This window comes from Camelus dromedarius, chromosome 20, assembly GCF_036321535.1.
Source record: "Camelus dromedarius isolate mCamDro1 chromosome 20, mCamDro1.pat, whole genome shotgun sequence".
NCBI classification, from domain to species: domain Eukaryota; kingdom Metazoa; phylum Chordata; class Mammalia; order Artiodactyla; family Camelidae; genus Camelus; species Camelus dromedarius.
In genome coordinates, this window is record NC_087455.1 from 5,608,634 (window position 1) to 5,626,653 (window position 18,020).

The 18,020-nt window shown below is 48.1% G+C and overlaps 1 protein-coding gene across 5 annotated transcripts in view; it reads right to left on the bottom strand.

Annotated features, from left to right (window-relative positions):
• Positions 1-7,343: 7,343 nt before the first annotated feature.
• Positions 7,344-18,020, bottom strand: part of KHDRBS3 (KH RNA binding domain containing, signal transduction associated 3) — a 139,023-nt gene continuing 128,346 nt past the window's right edge. For all 5 annotated transcript variants that reach the window (XM_031439671.2, XM_064476814.1, XM_064476815.1 and 2 more), the window contains exons 8-9: positions 9,788-9,846; positions 7,344-7,968 (exon numbers count right to left, since the gene is read on the bottom strand). In XM_031439671.2, the coding sequence (XP_031295531.1) occupies positions 7,877-7,968; positions 9,788-9,846 (151 nt within the window). In that variant the 3' untranslated portion in view covers positions 7,344-7,876. The remainder of the gene's footprint in view (positions 7,969-9,787; positions 9,847-18,020) is intronic.

The following is an 18,020-nucleotide window of genomic DNA, read 5'->3' on the forward strand; positions in this document are numbered from 1 at the left end:
AAAATTTTTTATTAACCGACACCAAACAATACAGTTTGCGCTAATTACAACAAAGTTATTTCAAAGCCCAAGTGGTAATCGGAAGGAAGGCCCCCCGGACCCCTCATTACACTGGAGGAGAGGCCCCCGCTGCGCACACTTCTCAAGCTCCGGTCCCAGGGGCTGGCCGGGACCCCCTCGTGGCTCCCTGCAACGCGGCCCCTCAGCATCTCCCTCCACCGGCACCACACCTCATGCTCCACACCTGCCCACCTGTGCCCAGACTCAGGGCGCCCCTTCCTGCCATGGACGGTGCCCGCCTCCCGGCCCTGTATCTGCCTGTGACACGATCCTCCTGTCTGCTTCTGACTCAACTCTAAGATCCTCTGCAGGTTTCTCCTCCTCTGGAAACCCTTCCCTCCTGGCCCGTCTGCAGGCAGAGCGGGGACCTGTCCGCCTCCCCAACCCCATCCAGCCTCTGGTCCTGCGCACAGTGCCAGGACCGTGGGCCTCGGCCCTGCTCGGGCACCATGGTGCGAGGACAGGTCAGACACACCGCTCCTCTAAAGGCTGCTACTTTAGAAAGTAAACCGCGAACAGAGCGACTCTGTCCATGAGGGCAGTGCTTAGTGAATCAGGCCACCTCCTGGCCGGCTGGATGGCTAAGTGCTCCAAGCTACACGGATGGACGGGCTTGCTCCTGACCTGGGGGACCCCCAGCGGGCTGAAGGACAAGCCGCACAGGCAGCAGCAGCTCAGAATTAGGCACTGGCCACGCGGGCCCTACAGCCAGCGCCCTCAGAGCAGAGAGAGAGATCCCGAAGAGCTGGAGGCTCTGGATTGCCAGAGGAGAGGAGAAGATGGGCAAAGACATGGGAGCGGAAGGGCCAGCTGGGGTCTTGTCTCCCAGTGAGACCGTGGGCCCAGGACAGAGGCCTCTCCCTCCCTGGTGCGTCTACAGCGCTGAGCGCAGGGCCTCCCACAGAAGGGCCGGCCCTCAGAATCCACCTGCTACTGTGAACAGGTTCCCGGAGTGCGAGGAGACCGACGTGCGTTTGAGGAAGGGTTATGGGACGCGTATCTGCAGCCGAGCGCCCAGAGATGTCCTCACAGGGTCCGGGGTGCCCATGAGGCCTCGTCCCCTCCCACAGGGTGATCCAGCCCGCCACGCCCGCCACGTGCTGCCTGTCGGAGCCCCAGACCACGGTGAACCACTCTTTGGAGACGAGCTTTCTGGGTGGCCAGGGGCGCCGTGCACGGTAACAGACAGTATGGCACTCAGGGCTCCAGTTTCCTTCTGAAAAGCAGGTTAAGGTACTGATTACCTCTACGGGGAACCATCTAGTAAGAACTATTACAATGTGATGACTCAATAAATCTACTGTAGAAACTTACTCTGCAGACGCACACAAGCGTGCACGGGGCCAGAGGAAGGGCCGCACCTGCCAGCTCGCCTCTGATGAGCACGGAGTACTGGAGGCGGGCCGCAGGTCTGCCAGCAGTTGTTTAAATCATGATTCATCATTATTATTCGGCCAATAAAAACAAAAACACAGCTTTATAGTTCAAAACGACAGTAAAATCCAAGATGTACTCCAAAGTGAAACATGGGAGGTAGAACAGTGTGCTGTTCTGTATGTAAAAAACAGTAATAGTTAGAAAAAAATACGTTTTGCCTATGCACAGACCATCTCTGAAAACTGTACAAAGACCCAACATGAACAGGTGCCCCTGGCGTCTGAGGGCAGGGGTGGGAACGAAGACCAGCTTCTCCCCGCGCGCTCTCTCTGAAGTTCTGCCTTTTGCACCAAGCACGTGTGCTACCTACTAAAACAAGGGCAGGTTTTGGTTTTCCAGCATCACGTTTCTCATGGAGAAAAGCCAGTGGTTACAGAATATCTCATTTCCACTGACAAACCAAACTAACTGAAAAGGGCTCAGTGTCAGTGTGGCAAGAACTACAGGTCATTCGCTCCTCCATTCGTCCACTTGGCCGCTCCCCACTGAGCACTGTCATCCCTGCTGTGACCCCTGCGCCGGGGTCGGGTGAAAGGTCCAACAAGACGTGGTTCCGTCTGGAAAGAACCTGAAGTCCTGCAGCTGGTGAGGAACACAGACACCAAGAGGTGAGCAGGGGCCCCGCTGCCCCCAGGGCACGTCCAGGGAGCCCATGAGGAGCGGGGGCCATGCCAGCGGGGGCCGTGGGAGGGGAGCAGCGGCACGGGCGTGCCAGCTGGGGTCAAGCGGCTTCTACGTCCACGTGTGTGTGAACGACAGCATTTAATACCCGAATGGAAAGATGACTCTAAGTTGATCGGATGAGGCCAGCGGCGTCCTGGCCACTCTCCTGTCCTGAGAGACGCTGCACTGCCCCCCTCACCTCACTCCCCACGCACCTGACGGCTGACTCACTGGGGTCCGCAAGGAAGATGTTCACATGCGGGTGGTGGGTGCAGAGGAGAGGAAACGGCCACGCCTAGGACCCTGTCGTGCAGATTCAGAGGGCGCTGAGGGCCCTCCGGGAGGGACTCTGCACCCAGGCCAGATGTGGAGACCCTGGGCCAAGGAAGACGTCCTGAGTGAGGCGACGCTTCAAGTCTGACCCCCACGTTGGACGGACCAGTGATGACTAGCTAGAGTGTCAGGGGCTGGTGAGAGGAGAAGGAGTGGGGTTCCCGGCAGGGAACGGCACAGATGTCCAAGCCCGAGAAGGCTATTCCACAGCGAGGCTGGAGCAGAGCGCGGGGGGCCGCGAGCAGTGGGGCGGCGGCGGCGGCGCAGGCGCGGGGCCACGCAGGCCTCACACTCGGACGGAAAAGCACTTCAGCGATCCACGCAGATCGCTGAGCGAGAGCTGAGGTTCTTGGAATGAGACTCCCGCTCACAATCAACTACAACTGGACAGGACCTGCCGTTAGGTAAGGGGGGAGGACCTCAGATTTAGAAACGTGCTGCAGCCTCCTCAAAGAGGGGCACTCGGGCATCAAGGGGATGCTGTTAGTTTACGTGTAATGATGGATTTTCCCACTTCCGTCCGTACAATATAAATCAGTGTAGACGGCACATCAGTGTAAACTGCAGATACAATTTGCATAAAAATAACAAACTTTATACTCATCACATTATACCCTACCAAGTGGCTTAAGTTGGTTAATTAGATTTTTGACTACATATAAATTTTTCTTCAAATCATCAGTTTTAAATTCCGGGACGTGTCTGCACAGTGACCAGAGTCGCTGTCTACCTCTGAGTGAGACTCCCTGACTTGTACTACTCCTCAGAGGGTGGCTTTTCTTCCTTTCTGGGGCTCTGCCAACCACTCCCACCCATTTCTAATGCTGCCTGTTAGGAGTCACACTGATCACACCGACAGTGTCATTTTTTCATATTCACTGACTTGAGCGAAACACTTAAGCTGCCGAACTGTGTGAGGAGATAGAACAAGAAGATGAAAAGATTAGGGCCCCTGTTTTTAAGGCTCTCACTGTCTGGCTACTGGATCAATAACCAGTGCAAACAGAGGCTGTACAAAGTTCCTGTTGGAACAGAGACTGAAAAAGACACCATCTCTGCCTGGGGACGCGGCCGGCCGGCTCAAAGGTGAAGAGGGTGGTATATTTCAAAGTGGGTTCAGCGTATTTAAGCTTCTCTGACCTCAAGACCCTTCGCTACGTGTCCTTGCTGGGGCAGACAGCACCTTCTCGTTTTCTCTAACTAGCTAACGTAACTGAAGCTTCCTAGGTAACTGTGCTTTCTTCTAATTCCAAATACTTACATGAAGCAACAAACAAGAACAAACACCTCGGTTTGTGCCAGGCATGCTTCTAAACTTCACAACAATACCATGGGAGATACTGTGTCCATTTTATGGATGGGGAAACTGCAGTCTAGACAGAAGTTCAGAGAGGTTAAGTAACTTATTCAAGGTTACAAAGCTGGTAAGTGGCAGAGCTGGCTACGGATGCTTCCGAGAAGGCCTTCCCTAGGCGGTTCTCTTCCCTGGTCCTTGCACCCCTGCTGGCCCCTTCCCCACCTCGGATCACCCCACCTGGCACCTGCAACCTGACCCTCTCCCACGCGCCCACATCTGTCACAGCCCCACTGACGCCTCCCTCCCACCTCCCCAGCCAACGGTCAGGTCTTCCAGGCCAGGAGCCCGTCATCACTGCGTCTCCACCGTCTGCAGGGCAGCAGACGCTCTGCCAATGTGTCTGAATGAACACTGATACTGATTATAACTTGGGGGGTGTCTTGTTCCACAAGGAACAGGGTCTTGAGATTCCAAACCTAAATTTTGCAGTCAGAATCTCTCCAGGAAGGATTCTAGGGCAGGGTGGACAGACAGAGGAGGGGATGGTTCCCAAGCACAATGTCTAGCCAACACTCAGTGTTGTGGGAGGTACTCTGAGGAATACGAGGGCACAATTACCCCTGCCCTTAAAGGCCTTTAGTCTACGGGGGAGCGAGTGCTAGCCAGGGAACTGACAGCGTAGCAGCTCTGACTCCCCCAGTCACAGGGCCTGGGAGCGCACACAGTGATTTCACCTTCTGAAGCTTAAGTGTCTTCTCTTGTAAGATGGAGATGACACCTACCTTCCAAAGTTGTGAGGATTCCATGAGATCATTTATAAAAAAGGATTAAGCACATGCTTGGTCACAGTGATAACTTGTGACCCATCTGAGTCCTGTGACAGCAACATGAAACTGAAGTGTAAACGGAGCAAGCTATTTCGGGGGCGCACAGGGACTGTGGTGCAACAAAGAGGGGGTGCGGTTTCCAGGGGCAGAGGCACGGGGACAGCAAGGACTGGTGTGTCCATGTGAGTCTGAACCACCTGAATGCAGGCCCACGTCTCATAGATCTTTGTGTCGGGGGTGGACCTTGCACTCGGTGAATGTTGTCAAATGAGAAAATAAATGATCCCCGAGGGGGTAGACAAAGGCTAGAGGACAATCTGGGAGTGATGTGGCGTGCGCTTGGGGCCAGGAGCAGGCTGCCTGCCTACAGCAGAGCCCTCCTGCTGAGACAAGGAGGGCGGAGGCTCAGCGGGGACACGCCGAGCAAGGGAGCCCCGAGCTCCTGTCCAAGAGCGTCCCTGGTGGCTCCCGACCTTCCTGGCTCACAACCCTTTTTTCTAGCCCAAAGGAGCTACGGACTCTTTAAAAAAAAATGAAAATAAACATACAACTGAACAATTCCTATGAATTAGTTCTGAAGACCATCTGAGGGTTTACCCTCTGGGAACTTGTCCATAATTTCTCATTGAAGAAACTTACTATTCAATAAGCCAATTCCTAAAAAAAATTTACTTATTAAATAGTGAAAAAAATTTCAACATAACATCACACATTGAAAAAAATGTGTTATATCACATTCTCTTTCTGCACAAGAAGAGAAGCACCAAAAAAAAAAAAACCCAAACAAAAAAATGAAACACTTATTTTGATTTATGAGAGTGAAGAGAACTATTTTCTCCCTAAGAGTAATTCGTTTCAGGCTAATTTTGGCAATTAAGAAAAAAAGCTCATTTATTTCCCATACCTATTAAACATCTGTATTCAACTTCGACAATTAAACTTCACAGTATTGCGTCACTTCCAGGTTACAGAACACACAATACCGTCTCACTCAATGCTTAGTAACAACGGCAGGCGATAGGCATCCTTCCCACCGCGCTGGTGTCCAAAGTGTGGCTCGTCCAGGGTCACAACAAGGGACGGAGCTCAAACACAAACACTTCCAAAAACTAAGACTCTCAGGAGTGTCAGGGCCTACGCAGTGTTTCTGACGGTTTAGGAAAAAACAAGAGGATCTGGAAAGTGAGGCTAAATTGAGTATACTTTTCATTCACAGATCCCTAGATTTTAAATTGTAGAAAAGATACTTTATATTTATCTTATTAAAAGTAGCAATACTTTGTTTTGCAAGACTCAGAAAAAAACGGACACACAAATAAGACTTTCACAAACCCAGTACGGTACTGTCAACAATTCCCAGCATGCCCGTGTAATCTTCTGCCTGTGCACGTGCGCAGCCTGCTTTTAAACATGAAGTCGGGATCAGAGTCTCATTAGGTTTGGGAAAGTGCTTTTTCACTTGCTACGTTAGAAAATGTTTTCATGTTGACGACCAGGCCGTTTACAGTTTTCCTGGCGAAAGGAAAGGAGTACTTGCAACCTGTGAGGCCCTGAGCCTCCCAGCTCCGCAGCTGAAACAGAGCTGACGCGTCTGACTCGTTTACATTCAGGAGGTTAATGGGCCATAACTGCCAGCGCTGCTACCGGGAACAGCATGGGAAGTTCTCCACGCGGCCTGGGACAAGCAGGGAATCAGCGTCACCTCCGGAGCACATCAAAGCAACTGGGACAAAAGGGGCTGACTTACCTCTGTTCGCTTGACGGGCATAACCGGTTCCTTTGACTTTCCAAGACGGGTGGCCTTTCCTAACAAAAGAAGAGACCTTTTTACTCAAAGAGAAGGAAATCCCTCAAGAAATAAAAATTAAACATTTTACATAATCTACAATTAAAAAAAAACTTAAGCCAAACGATTAAAGAAAAACTTTATTAAATATTTGTCAGTTTTAAGAAGTGCCCTCAATTACTAATCAAATAATGTATTACAAACAACTAGTTATGAGGTTTTACATTTGTTTAATAGGGAATAATTGGCCCCAATTAAACTGACTAAACTAAGGCTTTTTAGATTACTAAAACAAATTAAACTTTTTAAAATGAGAATTTAGGTGATCTTAAAGCCTTTCTAAAATGGCTAATGAAACTTGCTAAGTTGTAACCTCCCTGGTTTTATTAGTTATATTAAGATAAATTAAGTGAGATTAAAATCTTATTTGATTTATTTACCTTTGAAAATGAAGACCGTTTAAGGGTTACACATCCTCAGCCTTGGCGAGTGCGACCTCAATAAGTCAGAATGTCTTTAAAAGCTTTGTGCTTAGTGCTTCCAGCAGGGAGCGAGGTGTTCATTAAGGTACCAAAAGTCTCATAAAAAATCCAAAGTTGCACTAGTGAAAAAACGCTCAACAAGATGAAAACTGATCACATCTTTTTCAGAAAATCAGTAGTTATTTTAAAACCAGTTTTTAAACAAGATTTGGTTGTGCGTAGTTTTAACGTGCCACTCAAGCAGCTTGATACCATTTGGACTCTTTAAACAGCATTTAAATCTACGGTGAGTATATAATGGTACATTTAATTTTATACCATGTTTTAAAGAAGTTGTACAATGTTTAGTGTGACCCTTTTTTGACAAGCGTTGTTAAATGAATTCTTTCCCTGTTTACGGCTATTTATGAAGGCCTTTTTAAATAAGAAAAACATGAAATTGTTAGCTCACACACACAAAATTTCTTTCAAAAGTTTATTTAGTATCAAGCAAGAGGAGACTTTGCTTAACACTACAGAACATTTCAAGACTTGAGTTACAAAAGAATACCACATTATTTGCACTTATAACTGGCTTCCCTTTTTACGCATGTTGGCAAGAGAAAAAAAAAACTAGCATATGGCTCAAAGATAAAATAACTAAATTTCTATGGAAACCTTTAAAATGAAAGGTGAGGCTTATGTTAAAAGGATGGATTAACATATTTAGTAAACCTATTTTTTTTGTTTAACACTAGTTAATCAAAGTTATTTTTTCCCTTTTGATGACCTATTTTTTCATACAGACTGGAAATAACAAAATTTTACATGTCTTTTTTTTTTTTCTTTTTCTGCCCAGGTTGATGTCTCAACAAAGTAGTTTTAAGTTCCATCCATTCAGATTTTAAGCATTTTGATTTATTTAAAAAGGGATTGTTCATAGAAAAAAATTACTTTGAACAGTACACAGGACTGGTGGAGATTGGCTATTTCACAACATCAGACAGTACAATCAGTATCTGCCGTATGGCTGGTCTCGGTAGACGCCCTTCGCTGTCCGCGCCGAAGGTGCCTTGTGTCTTGAGTTAGTCCACTCCTCTTGCCCTAAAGTCAGCAAGACGAATCACAGTTAGATCACTGCCGTGGATCCCGCTGGCTTCTTCTTCAGAATCTAACTCAGCCCTGAACCAATGAGAGATGTCACGCTGAAGATATATATCCTTCATGTACTGAAAAACCCAAAGGAATTCACTTATAAAGAATTTCAAACACAACAGAAAGTGGCCATCTCACCAGTAAAACCTATCGGCACGGGAAGGCAAGTAATTTTTGTATCTTAAATGGCAGCCAACTTTGCAAGAACTTCCTTCTGGCCACCCATTTAACAAAAGCTCACAAACTCAAGTGGCAAATTGAACTGCTTTCTGCTAAACATGTGAAGACATTTACGGCTGGGAAAGAGAATGGGGAAAGGGTCACCTGGATTTCTTCTAATAGCAAAAACAAAGACACAGGTAAAAATCTGTGAAGGCAAAAGGAGAAAAAACTGGAAAACAAGATGGGAATGGGCAGACTGGGAAGGGGACTCCTGCATCGCTCTTCAGAGGTCTTTCCATAGAAAGAGTGACTCTGAGTGGTGCTGGGTGGAGATCTATGCCTCAAAAGTGCTTCCTAAATAGGAAATAAGCTTAATGACATAGTATCAAATTGCACTCATCCTGATACGGAATCTATACTGGTATTCTGTAAGAAAGGACATCTATTCATCCCTATCTCCCCAAATTAAACACCCGTTCAACCTCAGACTGTCAGTGAGGCAGCTACAGGCCTTTGACAACAAACAGTTAACACCTCTGCTGCAACACACAGCAACAGGAAAGCCACGTGTCCACAGAGACCGATTTTAAAAAGCTGTGAAAGAAAAATGCTTAAAATGACCTCTTCTTTGATACAAACATGCAATCAACGTCATTCCCTCAAGCTAACTTGCATCAATTTAAGTAGACAGCACTCAGCAAACCAAGGCATTTCTCTTCAGCGTTTGTTACGAATAGCAACAACAAAAAATCTAAGGTGCGGCCATCAAGGCTTGGGGCAGGTGATACAACAAAATGCACTTCAAAAGGAACACTGGAAAATGGTTTTTCAGTTTTGTTCAGAGAAATGTCACAACACCCATTAGCTAGGATCCTGATTCACTTGCACTGGGTACTAGCAATTCATTAGAGCTTTGCCACTGACTGAAGTTTTCTGTCCTCTTGATGCCTCTGCCCCGAGGCAAAGGAGCGTCTTCCTATCATTAAGTTGCTGCTGACAATTCTTTTAATTAAACCTGTTGTCCTCCTGCACACTGAGACTCTGGACATGGATTCCGGCACCTGGACCACCCCACTGGATTAAGGGGGGAGAGTGCTCTCCCTGGGGGAGCCGGATGTCTCCTCCCTGGTTCAGTGCTCCTGGAACCTCGATGGAACGACTCTCACCGTAATGGTTTTAGAGGATCTGAGGTCGGGAATAAATTAAAATATAAAGACGGGGGGCAGCGGAATCATCGCAGGCCTGTAGCCTCAACAGTTTCATTTCTCTTTACTGTCAAGAAGCAAAGACACTCCAAAGGGACCCACTCTGTCGACTGCCTGCAGTTCAGCAAACTGTTCTACAAGTGAGAAATCAGCACGTGGCAATCAACCCAAACGGAAAATCTCAACTCAGAATCTGAATTCCTGCAATTTTCTGCAAGTCTTGAGTCCTCTTTAAGTATCCAATTTACTCTTACGGGGCTTCTGCAACTAGCTAGATCCGCAGAGACGAGGCGAGAGGGAGCTGCCGTCCCAGGCAGCGCGTCTAAGATCCCCACGGCTAAGATCCTCCCAGAGCTTCTGTGACCTTTCTGTTTGCGGCTCCACTCTGGCCACACACTCACCGTAGGAATCGTAAGCCTCTTCACTGAGTCCGTGTCCATAATCATAGTAATCAGCACCACTGTATTGAACAAGAACAAAACAAGCAGAGAAAGATGAAAACAGTTAGGACAAACCAGCTTGGCTTAAGTTTAAATCACAGCCGATGAAGTATTCTAAAACTTAGAACTAATAAAGGGCAAGGCTAAGAACTGAAAGGACTCCCCAGGGAAAATGCCGAGCTCTGACACAGAAGCCTCAGCCTGTAGGATTACCACAGGCCCTGCTTGTGGTCCCTGACTGTAATTCACAATAAACGTCTGACATCTGAACCCCAGCAACTGGCCAGGCAGCACAGAGCACCAGCCTCTAGTGCTCAGGGGATGCTGAGACGGTCTCTGTCCTGGAAGAACACGCGGTGTGAGAGGGGAGACGTGTCTGCAGTGGACAATCAGTGTGTGTGCCAGGAGCTCAGGCGGGCTCTGCGAGGTCCCACGGGCGTGGGTGGAGGAGGGGGACAACCCTGGCTTCTTTCCAACAGAGGCAAAGTTCCCAGACGGCAAGGACGGCGTCTCTTTAACCTTCCCTCCCAGACAGCTGCACGCGGTGTGACCCTTGGGGACTTCACTTTGCAAGAAAGTAACAAGCAGGACTGAGATGAAAGGTTTACTTCCCCGGCACCATCATGCTTCCATCAGGAGATGGCTGGACCAGCACGGAGGACCCAGTCACCGCGCCAGCACCGGGGCTATGAGGACGGAGGCCGGGCACATCTATACTCCATATACGGCATTCCTGAGCTAGCGGGAGGCGGGGAGGTCTGTTACCAGGGCCATCTTGTAGATACAACATATATGAATTAGACATAATCTTTTACACGAATAAACTTGTGGAAAACCTGGATCACTCAACCACAGCAGATGGAGTTAACTTAGGTGCTATTGTGAGTATTTGAGGAAGAGCTTCACTCACTCCCCCAGACTGTCCCCTTTCCCTCTACTTAACTTTGTAGAGAAACAGTCAACCTGAATTTGTTAACTTAGATTGTCCTGGGAATAAACCTCCTCCTTACTGCAACATCATGTAATCAAGTAAGAAGTTCTAATCAGAATGGAAGGTGACGGAGCTCGGCCGTGCGACACCTCAGGAGTCACGGTGTGAGTAACAACACCCCCGCTGTGTGCGGCTCTGAGACCCCACATGCAGGTGTCGCCACGGCCCTGACGTGAGCAGACCTGCCACACCCACGTGACAGATGAGGACACCGCGGATCAGGACAGCTGGGACAGGACGCAGCCTCCGATCTCACAGGACCAGTACAGGTGCCACCCTCGGCTACACACACCCACACCTGGTGCTCCTCCCACATCCCGTTCCTCAGGTAAATGTCACCAGAGGCTGCTCGTCAGCTCCAGTGACAACAGCACAGGATGGCAACTCCCCGGAGAGTGAGCCACAGGGGACCTACGTGCCCCTGGCCCCAAGCCTGCGGGGTCGGGTCCTCACATCTGCTGCTCCTTCTGCCAGAAGTGCTCCTCCAGGTTCCCTCCTGCTCACTCTTCAGTCTAAACACCACTTCCTCAGAGGGGCTTCCCAGCCTCCTGGGGCTGGGCGAGGCCCCATCGCTGCAGTTCTGCTGTTTCTCACCCTCTCTGGGCCCCCAGCAGACCTCACCCCCTGAACTGAGTGCCTGGGGGCAGGGAGCAGGGGCCCCGCCCTCCTCCTGGAGGAAGGAGAGTCTGTGCGGCCCTGAGAGACCCACGGTGGGGCTGCAGGAGGGAGGGGGCTGGGATGGGGCCCTGTGTGCCCGGCACAGGTGCAGGAAACGGGCTGGACACTGAGCATCTGTACAGGGCTGTACTAAGTGGACTGGATAAGCACCGATCAAAGGCCTGGGCCAGAATATTCCTCAGTATAAAAAGCTTCCTCCACGTGCAAAACAGAAGCCAGATCTTGTTATCCTAGCTTTAAGCACGTCCTCACAAGTTAATTAAACACAGTGAACCACACTGGCTCTGCCATGAGCTTTCTGGCTTCCGAAACGTGCTCCTTCCAGCGCTGTCCAGGAACAGAACAGCCCCTCCCACGGCCGACCTATTACACCAGGTGGCGAGCTGCAACCTTCCCAGGGAGGCACGTGTGGCTATGGAGTTTTTAAAACAGCGGAGCATCGGCATTCCTAGAGAACCGAGTGGAAAGGAAGGGAGCGTGAGAGGAACAGACTGTCAGGAGCTGGCCCCCTGCCGTCCCAACAGGTATTCTGCCGTCCCCACAGCTATTCTCTGTGGGCAATAGCTCACGCGTCTACACGAAATCTCCGCGCTTTTACAGACGCGGCGGCCGAGCCCCCTCCCAGGGCCGCTCAGCTGATGGGGGCCGGGCCAGCGCCTTGTGCCTAACCTCGACACCAGAGGTGACTGGCTCGCATCGCGCCAGGTGCATAAACAGGATCCCGCTTTACTCCCACCTGCCCCGTCGCTCTTCTAGAAGGTCCTACCGCTCCCCTGGGGCTCACGTGATCCCTCTTCATCCTCGGAAACAGACTTCGGGCCATAGGATTGTCGCGAAATCTGTAACTGGCTTAGTTCTCCCTCTTGCCTCAAATTCCTCCTCTCCTTTTGTAGTCCTAATTTTCTGTCCAGGCGTTATATTATATACATTTATAGTGAGAAGAAAAGGGACTAGTTGAAAAAGGAACAGAGACATTTTCATATTCAAGAAGAAAAAAATCCAGCCAAAAAAGGAACAACAAAAAATTATGGCATCCTTCTCTCTTAAGGTTTAATAGCTTTAAATATGAGAACTGTTACTAAAGTAGAATATTCTTCTTGTCCTGTGAATAGAAATTTAGAAACAAAACTTTTGATCAAATGTCAGCGACAAATATAGGTCTAGACATCTGAGCCTCAACCTGGGCCCCCAAGTGTCGGGCAACCTAGGGGCAGCTGCCTGCCCGCTCAGTCCTAGTCCATGCGTCCGTCCGCCCCCACATCCCCCGTCTCGGAATCCACTGCTCAGACCCGGGCAGCCCCAACACTGTCCGTGGCTCATGTACAGCATGGGGCCACAAGTGGTCAACATAACTTCTCATTTTATTGAAAATAAACTGGCTAATGCTTCTTAGAAACTCAGCATTAAATTAAATGAATCTCAGTCTTCTTTCCAAAGGTCAAAAGTTACATCATAATGGCTCCTTAGACAAATAAAACTGTGATGTTCTTTAAAATGTTATCTTTCTTGCACAGAAAAAAATGAGAGTAACTTCTACATAAAACTGAAAAGCATTCCCTTTACTGTTTAACTGGGGATTGTGACAGGTACTGAGACCAAGAAACAGAAGAGTCAAACAACCGCTGTCAGACCAAACTAAGTCCCTTTTACTAAATGAAGTGAGCAGTAATGAACGTGAGTATAGACTGGAACTCTGTCTGTGAAGTGCTCTAATGCAGTTCAGCATAAAAAAATTGGTGGTGAAGAGTGTTTTCCAATGAGCGGGAGGATAAAAGGCAGCATAATTCGGTCCGGCAATGGTTTGGTGATAAGTCAATCTTAGTTTTGACAAGTGAAAACTTTAAACTGACATTTGCTATCATTTCACCCATTTTCTGATTACTTATTTCAAGACTGTCATCAGCCAAGCAGCTGGGAGCAGCTGAGCCCCATTCTCATACCTGCCAGTTCCACCTGAATTGCTTCTGCAGCATTTCATTTCGTGCACCTCAAATGTCTATTAACCAAAGATGTATCCTGTTTCCCAAGGATAAACTAAAAACCCAACATACGGCCAAGGGGGAAAAAACTCTAAAAAGTTTCTTCATTTATGGACACAACTTATAATATTAATATGTGCAAGAAAACACATTAGGCTGACTACGCCTCAACCCCATCAACAGGGGTGCCGGGAAGCCCCTCCCTCCACAGATCGAGAGTGAGCGCCTCTCACTGGCACCAAGGCCATGTCTCCCTGGGTCCTCTACCTGTGCTCCACGTCCCACCACGTCAGGGGTGGAGGAAGTCCAAGTGGCAGCAGACTTCCCGGCTTTCCCGGAGGTTCTCGATCCATCCTCCAGAGCCAGGAAACAGGCCCAGCCCTGGGAGAAAGCACTGGGGTCAAGGGGCAAACTGCAGGGCTGGGACCGCGTGCACTGTCACCAGGCCCGCTGCCCCCCGAGGACAGGTGCTCAGGAGCAGCACCCTGTCCTGCCGAACGGGACTGAGAAGCAACTCCTGACGTTGATCTGTCCCGTATCCCTTCAACCTCTTCAAACCTGTTCACGAATTTCTACTTTCAAAGTCACTGGAACGAATCTCACCAGCTCCTTTGCCTGTGAGGAGTCTGTGTCAGCCCAGGGAACCTGCAGGGAGGAGTCACCCCGTCTCCACTGCCTGGGGAGTTGTGCCGGCCTCCCCTCCAGCCGCAGGAACTCGCGGTCGCCACCAGCGAAGCGCCCTGCGCGCTCTCAGCTCCTCTGCGGACCTCCTCCTGCCTTCTGCCTTGACGGAAAAAGGCCTCTCCCCCGAGGACAACTCTTTCCTGGCAGCTCCCCCTCTCTTCTTAACCCCCCCCACAGCCCGTGCACCACTGGGACTAAGGAAGGGTGACCCAGGTGGGCGCTGCGGCCGGCCGGCCGCCCCAGCCCGGTGCTGCCATTCTACCCAGGAGGCTTCGGTCCTCACACAGCCAGGGAGAACTTTCACAGACAAAGTGGAATACATCAGCAGCTGAATTTAAAGTAAAACTTTGGGACTACTCTTGTTTTCCCATTATCATAGATACACTGAAGGAATTTCAAATGTTTTAGTTAATTGGCTAAACAATTCCAACTGGCTTTCAACAAGAGCCTTGCTTACCTACTAGTTCTTTCGTAACACTGAGTAATATTTCCCCAGGAAGATACTGAACCATGAGTTTCAGAACCAGGCTGTCCGAGCTGGATGGAAGAAAAGCGGCAGCCACGGTCCAGACCTGGGCCTGTGGCTTTGCTGCCTTTGGCCTTTCCTTGATCCTCGTGCACTTGGGCTCCTGCTGGGAGCTGTTCTGCCGAGTGACTACTGTCATCTCAAATGGGAAGAGGTGGTGCTAACTCCACTTCATTCCTGCCTTCTGTGTTCAGATGAACTGAATTCCGAAGGTAGACAGGCAGGACAGTTTTGATGTGTGCGGTAAGGACCAGGCTCTCCTCGTGGGTGCACCTGGCATTCACAGAGTGTCTCCAGGGGTGACAAACACACCATTATGGTATTTCCGCCCTCGAGGAGCTTACAGTGTGAACCGTCATTCATTTGATGGGGAGGCTGCACAAGGTTTAAAATGTTTTAGACAACTTGCTTCTCCTGCTGCTGGACCCATCTCTAGCCCATCTCTCCCCCGGAGCAGTAAGATGAATCGCATCTCCAAAATGGCTTGGAGCAGCAGCTTTCCAAGTGCGGCCTGAGGACTTCCAGGAGTCCCCGAGACCCTACAGGGGGTCTGCCTAGTCAGGCTATTTTCACAATAATATGATGTCATTCGCCTTGTTCACATTGCTGACATTTGCACCAAAGGTGGTGGGCAAAAGTGTAAGAAACTTAGCAAGAATCAAGGCAGTGGAGCCAAACTGTACTAGATTTTTTTTTAAAGAGGTAGTTTCATTTAAAAATATCCTTGATGAAGCAGTAAAAATACTAATAAACCTCAACTATTAAGCACACACCTTTTAATCGTTCTGCGCGACGAAATGAGGAGTGTATTTGGGCAGCTGCGCTGCGCGCTGACGTGCACTGGCGATCTCAGGGAAGGGCACCTGGGCGGCCCCGTGCCGTGAGCCCAACTAGCTGCTTTGTCAGAAAAGATATTTTTGAAAGAGTAAACGGCAGACAAACTATAGTAACTCAGACTTGATATCCGGCAGATGCTTTCTCAGAAATGAATGAAGTGAGCCTTTCACTTCAAGAAAGACAACTGACAGTATTTGTTACCAAAGACAAGACACAGCTTCCAAATATAAACTAGAATTTTGGAAAACTAGTATTTATCTCTATAAACTGATAGCAAGCCAGTACTTAAAGACTCCTCTGCGGAGACGTGATAGCAGTAACAAATATGATATTTTCATATTACATAATGGAATATCAGCATTGTGAAAATATGCAAACTTTGGTGAACCAGCATGTTTCCAGTGCCCCATGCATAATGTTACAGAATCCATCAAGTGTAAGACACACTGAGGGATTTAATGCAACAGAGCAGGAAAAGTTTATTCACATGGTGTCAGAATCCACAGTGCAACAAACCTTTAAGAAACTATCACCTGCCAAGTTTTGGTGTAGTATCAAAAAAGAATATCCCCAGCTATGTGAAAGGCTACCAAAACACCTTTTCCCTCTTCCACGTACCCGTCATTCCCACTACTGCAAGCAAAGCAACGCATCATGTCAGACTGAGTGCAGAAGCAGACAGCAGAATCCAGCTGGCTTCCATGAAGCCAGATATCAAAGAGAGATGCAAAAATATAAAACAGTGCCCCAGTTCTTATGAGTTACTGTTTTTTGGAAAATAGTGATTTTTCTTAAAAACAGATTATTTATGTTAACATGCAAGGGTTGCTTATTACATATTTCATGATTGTTAAGTATTTTTGAATGTTTAGTTTCGAACATGGTGAGTATTAACACTATATGCTAAAGAATCTTGTGGCCCTTACCAACTTTTGAGGGTGTAAAGCATAAAGGGGTCTTGAGACGAAGAGTTAAACCATGGGCTGAGGACGCCTGACGGCACCAGGTCTGAGACGGGCAGAGTCAGTCTTGCACACCTGCCTGAAGGACACTTCCTCTGTCTGCAGAGCTGTCCCCGTGTCTGTGTGGCGGTGACGGGGGAAGTGCTCACCCACAGAGCTGGCCAGTGGACAGAGCCCAGTGTCACAACTCCTAAGCCTCAGATCCCACACAATACCAGGATTAAAACCCCTGTCTTCCAGGACAGATCAGCAAAAAGTCAGGAGAAAAGTTAAACTGCTTTTAAGCAAGGCCAACATGCAGATCCCCCAAGGAACAGCTAACAGGAGAACAGCTCCGATCCCTAACTGGCACATGCTATTATCAGCTCTAAGAAAACAGAAACATACACTTAATTTATAAATAATAAATTTCTTTAGGAATTAAATATTACATACATTTGCCAATACTTGGAACAGTAAAGGTCTCAATTTAAAGGGCCAGATAAAATTTATAGTTTAATCAGAGAATCCCTCTCTGGAGAAAGGCTCACTAACTATCAGCTCACAAAAGTTGCAGGTCTGATTTTCAGAGTTACAGACCTTTCAGAGTTGATATTGTTAACCTGACTGTGAAACGTCCCATCGCTCAGGAGAACATCCATCACACGGCTGGCAGGGGAGAGAAAACAAAGGCGAATTTAAAAAGTAATTTCCCCATGTTCCTTAAGCTCAGAAATAAGATTTGGTAAAAGGAATAAGTAGAAAATGAGACTTAAAACAATTTGGGGAATTATGCCTGCTCCCATAATTAAGAGTTAAAAGTTTCAGTTTACAATGGAATCCTATTTAAGAAATGGGTCAATATCAAGAACATACACCATAAAAATATTTTTAAAATTGTAACTGAAAACTTGTCTCCCACTTTTTTTTCCTAGGTACAAAACAGGATTTTAAAACGATAGGTGAGAAAACAGCTTTTTCTTCTTTACTAAGAAATTGTAATTAAAATAATCGATGAAATGAGTTATATTTAAATAGCTAACAGTTATCTTATTTCATAAAATTGAGGCTATTAAAATCTGAATTTTCCAAACATAATAGTTTCTAAATTCTATAAGAAAAATACATTCGCCTACCTTATTAAAGGTCTTGCCGTTGCTCTAGAAGAAACGGCTGTCCATTTGACTCCTCCCTTCATCTGCAAACTGAGGCCCACCGCCATGGGTGGGCAAGGGCCCGGGGGCGAAGGCCTGCCCTGCCCAGCCCAGCGCGGGAAGGGCAGGAGACTCCGGTGAGTCTGGGCTCTGCCACCTACAACTGTTGCAGCCTCCACTGATCCAAATACTAGAGGCAAGCATTCCATGCTTTCCTTCATTCATTCACTCATGGGTTCAATTTATTTAAAAATCTTTAAGAAACAAAACAAATCTGCTACCTTCAAAAGCTTATATAATGATGGGAGAGATGACAAGAAACTAGTTATATGTGAACACGTGGCAGGAAGGGCTGCTGAGAGTAAGTGCAGAAAAGAGCCTGGAGAATGGAATAAAGCCGCACC